This window comes from Sceloporus undulatus, chromosome 6 (assembly GCF_019175285.1).
Source record: "Sceloporus undulatus isolate JIND9_A2432 ecotype Alabama chromosome 6, SceUnd_v1.1, whole genome shotgun sequence".
Classification (NCBI taxonomy): Eukaryota; Metazoa; Chordata; class Lepidosauria; order Squamata; family Phrynosomatidae; genus Sceloporus; species Sceloporus undulatus.
In genome coordinates, this window is record NC_056527.1 from 2,949,782 (window position 1) to 2,961,802 (window position 12,021).

Below are 12,021 nucleotides of genomic sequence, written 5' to 3' on the forward strand. Positions count from 1 at the left end.
TCTGTTTGAGAACCCCAAACTCCCCCCAGGTCCTAAACTGCAAATCCCAAGAGTCCAAGGGATGGAATAATGGCACTGACAGTGGGGAAATGCACCCTGTGGTGCTATGGGCTCCTGGGATTTGTAGTTTGGGGGGGTCTGGAGGCCTGGGAGCCTTGCAGTTGTGTGGCTGTGTAGCACTATTGTGTGCACCAGCTGCAAGCAAGCAGCCCTTCTTCCTGCTTCTTGTGCTGAGAGTGCGCAGCTCCTCCTCCTGCTCCTGCTGCTGCTCCAGGCAGCTCCCTCTTCCTTCCTTCCTTTTCCTTTCTCGAATCGCGACCCAGAATTCGATCCAGGGATTTTCCTGCAGCAGCAGCTGCTGCTTCTTCTCCTCCTCCTCTTCCTTTTGCAAGAGCAGCCATGGCCGCAGCCGCCCAATGGGGGACCCCCTCTGACCAGGTAAGGCCAGGCAAAGTGGGGCTTGCATTGCAAAACCCCAACACCTTTGCACTCCTCCTGCAAGAGGTCCTGGGTTCAAGAGTGTCCCCTCCTCCCTCTCCTCCTCCTCTTCTTCTTCCAAGCTCCCTTCCCCTCCTCTTGAGCTTGCAAGGCTCACCCCCAGCCACCATTTTATATTTATGGGGGGAGTGTGTGTGTGTGCGCGCGCGCGCGCATTGTGGTTAGGGCACTCTGCACAAGCTCAGAGGGCTGCAGCACCAGCAGCAACAGAGCAAGGTTTCTTGAATGAGGTCTTCCTCTTCTCTCCACACTCCTCTATGGTTGGAAAAGATGGATAATTGGTCTTCAGCATTATTATTATTATTATTATTCATTATCATTAGCCCCAGGATAGGTGTGTCTTAGGGTTGCCATAACCAGAAGCAACTTGAAGGCACACAACAACAACTGCTATAATAATTATTATTATCTATTTATTACTTTCACATCAAATATGAGTAAAAGCTTGTCTGCCGTTGGAATATACAATACATCCACGTTACCAATATAAAGCCTTTTGAAACAAAGATTTGAAAAAGGGTCTGTGATAATTTGGTGGCAGCGGTGGGACATAAGGCCCAGGGGGCTGTCATCCAAAAAATATAGTGGTTACCAGAGAAGTGTGTGTGTCACATACATTTATGTGACACACATTTCTCTGGGCCTTATATCCCACCGCTGCCATCAAAGAAATTTGCCAAGAAAAACCCAAAAACCCCATGATAGGTTTGGCTTCGGGTCACTATAAGTCAGAAACAGTTGGAAGACACACAACAACAACAAACTTATCCATATTCACTTTCCATGTTATTTCTCTCTCTACCAGATTTTCTGTCCAAGAGGTCATGCTCAGGAACACATTGCGTTTGTGTGTGGCAACCCTAAGGCAAACCTATCAAACCTCCATAGGTATGGAGTGCTGACTGTATATGTATATAGGTATATGTAGATATAAATATATATTTGTGTGTGTGTGTGCTTGTGTACATAATTTTACACACACACACACACACGTATAATATATATATGTGTACACACACACACGCACAAAATATCATTATATATATGTGCCTATGTATACGTTTTCATTGTGTGCCTTCATGTCATTCCCAACTTATGGCGACCCTATCACTGGGTTTTCTTGGCACTTTTCATCAAAGGAGGTTTCCCATTGCCTTCCCCTGAGGCTGAGAGAGTGTGACTTGCCCAAGGTGGGTTTCATGCCTGAGTGGGGAATCGAACCCTGGTCTCCAGAGTCATAGTCTGATACACTGGCTCCCTGTGACTGCAGTCCCACCTGTAATAATCAGAATAAAGATAATGCGTGCATATATCTAGGAATCTCTTTCCTCTTCCTTCCCACTTTTTGAAATGATGATGATGATGGTCAATTCATGCCATGCTATTGATTCTTCCTGTTCTTGATCTCTACTCTTCCATTGTGCACAGGGTTTGGATTGGCGCATGGCCCCCTTGCCACCCGCCTACTTCCGTCCCAAGGGCCGGTGCGACTTGGATGAAAAGGATGAAGCAACAGCCCACCGCCAGGCCACAGAAATCTCCCTCTGGACGGTGGTGGCTGCCATCCAGGCGGTGGAGAGGAAGGTGGACCTCCATGCGGGGCGTCTCCTGAGCCTGGAACGGAGGACCGGCTCAGCTGAAAAGAAGCTCTCCGGCACGGACAAGACACTGGCAGACTTCAGCAATAGCCTGACCGCTCTGGGGACCCTCATCCAGGAGTATGGGCAGCTCCAGAAGAGGCTGGAGAACATGGAGAACCTGCTCAAGAACCGGAACTTCTGGATCCTCCGGCTCCCTCCGGGCTCCAAGGGGGAAACCCCCAAGGTGAGTGGATTCATATATGGAGACAGCTTCTCCATGGACCTCTTGGCCAGCGTGGCGTAGTGGTTTGAGCATTGGACTGTGACTTGGGAGACCATGGTTTGAATTCCAGCTCAGCCATGGAAACCCATTGGGTGACCTTGAACAAGCCATATGCTCTCAGCCTCAGGCCATGCCTCGGAACAAATCTTGCCAAGAAAACCCCATGATAGGATCACCACCTTAGGGTTACCATAAGTTGGAAATGAAGGCACAAATACACACAGTGGTCTGATCATTGGACATCTGACTCTGGAGATCATGGTTCAATTCCTACTTGGTCATGGGTGACTTTGGGTAAGCTGCACTCTCTCAGCCTCAGAAAACTCCGTAGTAGGTTTGCCTTAGGGTCGCCATAGGCCCAAGGTGTTGAACCCAATGGCCTCCAAAGTAGGTTTGGGACTTTAGAATATAACCTTTAAATCTCTAGATCTTTGGAACTGTTGTTACATGCCTTAGACTTGACGCTTGACTTATAGCACTTCTTGTATGGTTAGAAAAAGTCTCTCCTGGGCCTGAAATGGCTCTTTCTGAGGGGGCCAAAAATGCTCCCCATCCTGATACTACTATTACTATTATTGTTATTATTACAGTCAACCCTCCTCATTTGCAGCTTTGACTTTTGCAAATTTGATTATTCGTGGATTTGATTAATTAGTTCTCTGCTGGAATTTGACCATAGAGTCACATGGGAGGACCTAGAGATTCCTAGAGAAAACACTTCTCTGGGCATTTGTAGATCCCCCAACACAATTCTGTGGTCCTACAGATAATGGTGCTGGGGGACCTACAGATTCCTAGAGAATCCCAGGTTAAACAGATAGGGTTTTTTATTTGCGTTTTTCCACTTCCGTGGGAATCCTGTGCCCTTAACCCCAGTGAATGTGGAGGTTTATTATATTTATTTGTATCCTGCTTTCCCCCCAAAATTGGGGCTTAAAGCAGTTTATGATCTAAAAGCACAGTACAGTTGGAAAATTACATAATTGACAATTAAAATGGAATGAAACAATTTCAGTATTAAAACAGATAATTGGTTTAAAAGTCCAGTACAATTAAAAAAGATAAAAACACTTATGGTATGGAACTATAATGTTGAATAATAAGAATAAATTGTATTTCTTTCCTGCCTCTCCTCAAAGCTCGAGGCAGAGTAGGGTACAACATGTTAAAATAGAAAGCACAATTAAAAATACTTAAACTCACAGTTAAAATGCAATAGTATAAAATCATCAAAATACACTCATAAGAGTACATATTCAGATTTTACAATATCATGATTTACAATTGTCTGCTGGAAGAGATCTGTATTTAATGCCGTTTGAAATGCAGTTGGCATTTTCACCTATTGTATTGCTGAGTTTGAACTACTGACGCCTGAATTTCTGAACTTGGTTAGTTGCCGGACTCGATGCAAACACTAAGTAGGATCTCGACTTTCGCCTTCCAAAGCTGGAAAGACTTAAAATTTTTGGATGCCCAGAGCCCTTCACTGTCTGACATCTTCCAAAAATTAGCATTTCCCAGCTTATTTTTGGTTTGTTACGAAATGCAACTTGGCGCCATGATCTGAGTCAGTTTGCAATTTCAGGTGCCGGTGACTTTTGACGAGGTTTCCGTCTGCTTCTCCGAGCGAGAATGGGAGAACCTGGCCGAGTGGCAGCGGGAGCTCTACAAGAACATCATGAGAGGGAACTACGAATCCCTGGTCTCCATGGGTAAAGAGAAAGTCAAGCAGCTTCAAAAGCTGGGCAATTTTGGGTGGTGATGGTGGACGGTGAGCCCTAAGGATATGTGAAAATGGCAGCCATTTAATTAACAGTTTGGATTAATTAAAAAAATCAAGAAAATGCTGGGAAAAGAATTGGAAGCCCATGGTAAAATATTTGAATAGCGTTTGGGACATAAAGGAAACTCTGTTGTAGATTACGATAAGATGAATGAAACAGGAAAATACAATACAATATTGCATTTTAGGCAAATCTGCCATGACTTTTTTGACTGCAAATTTGGGGGGGAGGGATCCTTAAGTTCTTGGGGGTGACTCCCAAAATGTTTGGAGGTCACCTATAGCCTGTGGTGTGCACTTTACTTGCCCCCTTCCCTAAAACCTTTCTCTGCTACCCAGCCAAGCTGCCCTGTTTGTAGGAAGAAGTTAGCAAATATAAAAACAAGGAAAATTAGTTTGTAAAAGCATGAATGTTACAATCAAAGTTGAGTCAGAAAGCAGCCGTAGTTTTCACTTGGTTTCAATCTGTGCTTTGAAGGATCTGCCAAAAGGGCTGGACCTACCATGGGGAGAATCTTAGACAAACCCATTACAGTTTGGATTAAAACACGGAGCAGATTTGTCACATGGACATGGGCACCAATAGCCACCATATTTAGTGCCTCTCTCAAACCTTTGCAATTCCTGCTTTGACTTCCAAAGTGCCATCAGCTGCTCCTCGGTTGCTTTTGGTGTATTTTCTTCATCCTTGTGAACAATAGGGACTATCGTCTCAGTGTTCTCTGTGCAAAGTATCATGGATTTAGGTAGTTCCTTAATATATCTGTGCCTTGCTCCCCAACCAGATGACGCCATTGCCAAGCCTGAGGTTTTGTCCCGTATCGAACGTGGGGAGAAAATGTGTATTGAGGACCAGGGCCGTTCAGAGGAAGAAGAGGCCACTGGGGAAATCAGCACAGGTGAGTTCTGGGGATGATGGGCCATCCATTCTCCATTTGCCGGAGGGACAGGCCTAGGAAGCAAAACTTTCCCCAGATCTCAAGAAGAACAGACAGATGAGGTCATAGTGAGGATAGAGCAAGCTTGTTTTCTGCTGCTCCAGAGACTAGGACCCAATGGAGCAATGGATGCAAGCTCTAGGAAAAGAGATTCCAGCTCAACATTAGGAGGAGCTTCCTGACAGTAAGGGCTGTTTGCCAGTGGAACACACTCCTTCCTTGGATATTTTGGTGGAGTCTCCTTCCTTGGAGGTCTTTAAGCAGAGGCAGGATGGCCATCTGTCAGGTATGCTTTGATAAGATTTCCTGCATGGCAGAAGCAGGGTTGGAATGGATGGCCCTTAGGGTCTCTTCCAGCTCTATGGTTCTAGATGCCCTTTTGCTCACTTAAATTGAAAATATCTCAAGAGATGGTAGGTCTCCAATAAATATGGGCTGGAGAAGGTGTTGGAAAATCATTGCATTCTTTCTCCCCCTCCTCAGATAGATAGGATTTTCCTACATGCATCTCTACTGTCTTCTGTCTCTATTTGCATGCCATTTGGTCCTGCTAAATTCCAGGGCCAATAAATACCTTTGTAAGTTGGTAAACAGATCATGTGATCTAAGTAACTTCCTTGGGAAGTTCTCTCTCACACAATAGACCTCTCCTGCCTTCCCTTTGGTCTCTCCATCCCCATGCATTGCTCTCTCAACTTTCCTCCGAAAGATGGTGAGATACAAATGCCTTCTTTTACCTAAACTATTCACTAGATAGGTTAGGATGTAACTTCCATGTATGTGTAGATTTAAGCCATTAGTAAAGTTTTGTTTTGTAAACTACAAGCTATTTGTGTCAGCCTCAGTTCTTATAGAAGCATCTTAAGGCAAAAGACCATTTCTGCTGTTCTGCTGATTTGCAAGCAAGACCCTCACAGCCTTGGCTTTGATAGTTTTGTTTCTTTACCAAGGGCTGAAGCCTTAGGAAACTTGAATTCCCCTACAGAAGGCTGTACCAAACCTGCATACTTTTACATGCATTTTTGTGGCATAGGAGTGGCAATCACAGAGCCCTCCAGATATTGATAGACTGCAGTTCCCATCATCCACAGGCAGCTAGGCCAATGGAGAGGAGTGCTGGGAGTTGCAGTCCAACCATGTCCGGAGGGCCTCATGATTCCCAACCACAGCTGTAGTATACAGTCGACCCTCTGCATCCATGAAATTTTTATCCATGGATTCAACCATCCATGGCTTAAAAACATTTTTAAAATATATAAATTCCCAAACACAAACCTTGATTTTTCCATTTTAGATTAGGGACGCCATTTTACTATGCCATGTTATTTAATGTTAGTTAGTTTTTGGTGCATAATGATTTCATCCAGACCTTTATATGTACATGATTTAAAACGTTTTTTAAAAAGTTTCACGTTTTTAGGATGCTTCAGTTATTTTACTGTTCTAAAATTGAAAGTGTATTGCACACTGATCTTTTGCTGCTGATTTTATTGAACACTGTCCGAAGATCTTATGATACAGCGTGAGATATCAATATTTTAATAAACAAAGGAATAAATCTGAATGTATTTCCACTCTCTTATTAACACACAGAATTCCCAGCAACTGTCAATGACAACATGGTCACGTTTATCCAACGCGAAGTTGTTCCATCTATGATGGACAAGTGGGATGCAGCAGAACAGGGAGCTCCCACAGACAACAGCCCTGGTAGGTTGACAACATCTGGGGCAGGCAAAGGCAAAGACAGGCCCATCTTGACCCTTCTTCCTCTGCAGATTCTCATTTTAACTGGTCAACCTTTCCCTGGAGGCTTAGGGAGGGCAGCTGGCTAGGCAGAAGGAAATTGCAGTGTCGCTCTATTCTGCTTTGGTCAGACCTCACCTGGAAAACTGTCCAGTTCTGGGCACTGCAGTTTGAAAAAGCATGTTATTTGTATTCTTATAGTGTTTTAACGTAATGAGCTGTTTTTATGATGTTTATACTGTATGTTTTGTATTCTGTTTTGTATTCCCTTTTGCTTTGCTGTAACCCGCTTTGATCTACCCTGGAAAAGCGGGCTATAAATTATTATTATTATTATTATTATTATTATTATTATTATGTTGAGAAGCTGGAGCCTGTCCAGAGGAAGGGGACCAAAATGGTGAAGGATCTGGAAACCATGCCTTATGAGGGGAGACTTAGGGAGCTGGGGATGTTTAGACTGGAGAAGAGGAGGTTAAGAGTGGATATGATAGCCCTAAATATTTGAAGGGATGTCACATTGAGGATAGAGCAAGCTTTTTTTTTTTTGCTGCTTCAGAGAATAGGACCTGAAGCAATGAATGCAAACTAGAGGAAAAGAGATTCCACCTCAACATTAGGAGGAACTTCCTGGCAGTAAGGATGGATGGCCATCTGCCAGGGGTGCTTGGATTGTGTCTTCCTGCACGGCAAAATGGGGTTGGCCTGGACGGTCCTTGGGGTTTCTTCTAAGATTTTGCCATTTTATATGAGGGGCATCATTTTACTGTGCTATTGTACTTCATGGGGCTTGAACATCCATGAGTTTTGGTATCCACACAGGGCTGTGGATCCAAACTCTAGTGGATATCAAGGGCCCACTGTATTAATTTCTGTGTGCCCTTTCACCTCTGAGATGCTTCTCCTTTTTGCACAGATGCTGCCCACTTTGCCCGCTCTCCTCCAAGGGCCGAGACAAGGACCGGAGACATGGTGGTCTATAGCACCCTCCCGGAAGCACCGGATCGGACCATCTTTCACGTCCCAGAGGAAGGCTTGGCGTGTGTGGATGGGCAGCCAATTGGCATTGGAAGCCTGGATGAGGCGTCCGAATGCCGGCGAGACTTTAGCGACTTCACCACCATCATTGTCCAGGAAGGGGCCCTCCCTGGTGAGGCCCCGTACGTTTGCCCCGAATGCGGGAAAAGCTTCCTGTACGAGGAACAGCGGGCGCTGCATCAGCAGACCCACCCACAAAACTCTCCAGAAGCTCCCGGAAGCCCCGCTATGAACCTGCAGCCTGACGGGAAGCTTTACGCCTGTCCTGAGTGCGAGCGGTGCTTCCCTCACCAGGCCAGCCTCAGCAAGCATCGCCTGTGGCACTCGGGTGAGCGACCCCACACTTGCGCCGAGTGCAAGAAGAGCTTCCGGCTGAAGATCAACCTTCACCTCCACCAGCGGACTCACGCAGCCGGCGCCAAGGTCGGGTCCTACATCTGTGGGGAGTGTGGCCGGGGGTTCAACCACCACTCCAATTTCCTCCGTCACCAGATGATCCACACAGGGGAGAGGCCATACGCCTGCGGCGAATGTGGGAAGACCTTCATCCGTAAGGAGCACCTGGCCACCCATGGGCGCCTCCACACTGGCGAACGGCCGTACCAGTGCCCTCTCTGCCAGAAAAGCTTCACCCGGAAGCAGCATCTGGTGGGGCACCAGCGTCTCCATGAGGCCGAGACAGTATGGCTCGAACACGGCCTGCCCCAGAGACCCCCTCAGGGCCCGCGGGGCAGGATGAAGGCACAGACTGAAGACGGGGTGTCCCATCTGAGACCAGAGATGTTCCCCACATAAACATTTGGCTAGACTGGAGAGCCCTTGCTAGGACAGAGATTTGGGGGCTGGAGAAGTTGGGTGACGGCAGTGGCCCTCTTGGGCTGCCCCGTTGGGTCATTTCCGACAACGCCATAAGGAGAGATTGCTAGTTTTTTCAGTCTACAGATCCCAGAATCTCCCAGGCCACTGGCTGTTTCTGATTATGGGAGTTGTAGTCCAAAGAAAGGAACTATCCCAGAGGATGACCAGGTGTCCTAACCACCAAGTAGGACAAGGCACTGCAAAATGGAAAAGAAAACGGAGGATGTTATCAAATAAAAGCTAAAAATACTCCTATCAATATAAAGGTTTGCTTCTTAGTCATGCTTGAAATGGAGAACATTTTAGGATTCCTCCTGGACAGAAGTTTGAAATGGAGGACATGTCCCAGAAAAGGAGGGCATCTGGTCACCCTTCTTCTCCAAGATCCTGCCAACCTGATGTTATTGACTGGGGGATTCTGGGAGTTGCAGTCCAAAGACATGGGGCAAATTAGCAGACTTTGTGGGTTAGTGGTTTCTTTTGCCTTCTCACAGAAATTCAGATTTCTGGCCACTTTCGTGACTTTGCTGTATGATGTTTGCTAAAGCCAAGAAAATAATGGTCTTCTGTGTAGGTTTTTTTGGGTGTTATCTCTGAGTGGTAAAGTGCTGGATCTGCTTCTTGTCTTTCTCTGTGTCTTTTCTTGAAACAGGCTTTTAGTCCAAACTATGATCCTTGCTGCCTAGTCTGCTCTCACCCTCAAACACCCTTTGCCCTGGTAAAGTATAGAAATAAATATTGCCCCTGTATCTGTAGGGGATATGTTCCTGGGACTTAACATTTGTAAACGAAAGTGTGGATAACAGCAAAGCCCCATATAATGCAATATAATTGCACTGGAGGATCTAAAAAATGCCTAGAGTGGATGCCTTTCTAGGCATCTGGAGGTCCTGCAGTGTGACTCTATGGCCAAATTCCTATGGAAAGTTAACCATAGAGTCACACTGGAAGACCTCCAGATGTCTAGAGACCTTTTAAAGTGAAACTACTTTTATTGATATTGTGGATATGTTTTATGGTTTTATCTCTGAATGGTAAAGTGCTGGACTTGCTTGATGGCTTTCTCCATGTGTTTCTTGAGATAGATTTTTAGTCCAAGGAGTAAACAGATCGTGATCCTCGCTGCCTCGGCTCTCACCATTAAGCACTCTTTGCCCTTTAAAGGTATGGAAAGACACATCGCCTCCTATATCTGCAAGGGATTCAGTCCCAGATTTACCATTTGTGAATGAAACTGTGGGAAATAGCAAACTGCCATAGAATGCCATGTAATTGCGCTGGAGGACCTAGGAAATGGCTAGAGGGGTGCCTCTCTAGGCACCAGGAGCTCCTCCAGATGGTCAAATTCTAGGGGAAAGTGTGACATAGAGTCATTCTGGAGGGCTCCAAGATGCCTAGAGAGACCTTTTTTCCTGGACGTAGGAAAGTGAAACCATGGTTACTGATACTGTCTTATTTTTGAATGGTAAAGTGCTGGACCAGCTTGTTGGTTTTTCTCTTGAGATAAGTTTTTAGTCCAAATTATGAACTTTGCCACCTCTGCTCTCGTTCTTGAGCTGCCATAGAGTGCCATGTAATGGCGCTGGAGGACCTAGGAAATGCCAAGAAGGGATGCCTGTCTAGGTACTTGGAGGTCCTCCAATATGACTCTATGGTCAAATTCTAGTGGGAAGTGGACCATGGAGTCTTTGACCTGGCAAACGCATAGAAATACCGGTCGGCCCCTGTATCTACTACGTTCCTGGACTTAACCATCTATAAATAAAACTGCAGTAGTAGCAACCTGCCTTGTAATGGCGCTGGAGGACCTAAATGCCTAGACGGGATGCCTCTTTGGACAGAACGGGCTTCCCATCCCTTCCTTTGAGGCTGAGAGAGCGTGACTTGCCCAAGGTCACCCAGTGGGTCTCCAGGGCTGAGTGAAGTGTATCCACAATACACAATTACAGCCTCCCTTGGGGTTTTTGTCTTTTGGACTTCAACTCCCAGAAGTCCTAGCCAGCTTGGCCATTAGGAGGAATTCTGGGAGCGGAAGTCCAAAACATCTGGAGGACCAAAGTCTGGGGCCCCGTTTTGTGGGAAAGGCAGGAAGCAAAGACGAAGAACACGGTCGAAAAGTCCTCCCTCCGGCCTGCAGGGGGCGCCAACAGACCATAGAGGTGTGAAGAAACACTGCTCTAGGCCAAGGAGTGCGAGGAAGCGTCGCAGCACTTCCGGGTTCCATTGAAACGCAGTGGGCGGAGCCACAGATGAGACGAAGAGGAGAGGGAGGGAAAGCCATAGAGATAGAAGGGAATGGAAGGAGCGGGTCAGCTTTTTTCCGGATCAGCAAAGGAGGCATTGGCTGACTGGCTACTCCGCCCCCTGCTGGGCGGAAGAGGCAACGCAGGAGGATGGCAAAAACAAGGAGAAGGATGTCTTTGTTTGTTTGTTTATTTATAAAACTGGTATTTATTTATTTATTTTACGTATAAAATATATAAAATTATTATATAATTTTATAAAAGTATATAATACTCTATAATTGTATAATTATAGAATAATTATATAAAATAACTACATATATATATTTTAATAATAAATTTTTATAAAATTTATAACTTCTTAAATTCTTATAAAATATATAATAAATAAAATGATTAAATATTATTATTATATAATTTTATAATAGTATATAATATATAATTTTATAACAATTATATAAAATAACTAGAAATATATAATATATTTTTATTATAATTATAAATCCTTATGTTATTATCATTATATATTATAATATTATATATTATTATATAATATAATGTATTATTTATTTATTTGTTCGTTTGCGTATATCCCAATATAAAGACTCAAGGCAACAAACAGCAAATTTAAAACAATACAATTTAAAAACGACACAGAAAGCATTAAAATGTATAAATACAAAAAATTTATCATAATTTAAAAAATGTAAAAGTAAATTGATCCTAAAAAGCGTTTGTTGTTGTTGTTGTTGGTGCTGTTATTACATTATTTAATAATGCAATTATTACATACATTATTTAATGTATATTCAACATTAATTATATTAACTATTAACAGTAATTATAAACGTAGTAGTCATTAATATATTAAGTTATTCGTGTTTGTGTATATATATATATATATGTAAAATATTTGAAATTATAACACATAAAAATATATAGAGGCATAACATATCAGTCATAAATATATCTAAGGTGTGTGTGCATATATCCATTTCAATAAACAGGTATTACATAGCACTCATAAATATATCAAATATATATATATATA

The 12,021-nt window shown here is 44.0% G+C and overlaps 1 protein-coding gene across 1 annotated transcript in view; it reads left to right on the forward strand.

Moving 5' to 3' along the window:
• LOC121932845 overlaps positions 1-9,811 on the forward strand; it is a 29,480-nt gene extending 19,669 nt beyond the window's left edge. Inside the window, exons 9-14 of the mRNA XM_042471856.1 lie at positions 238-438; positions 1,927-2,322; positions 3,950-4,076; positions 4,933-5,046; positions 6,679-6,795; positions 7,748-9,811. Coding sequence (XP_042327790.1) covers positions 238-438; positions 1,927-2,322; positions 3,950-4,076; positions 4,933-5,046; positions 6,679-6,795; positions 7,748-8,664 — 1,872 coding nt within the window. The 3' untranslated portion in view covers positions 8,665-9,811. The remainder of the gene's footprint in view (positions 1-237; positions 439-1,926; positions 2,323-3,949; positions 4,077-4,932; positions 5,047-6,678; positions 6,796-7,747) is intronic.
• Positions 9,812-12,021: the final 2,210 nt, after the last annotated feature.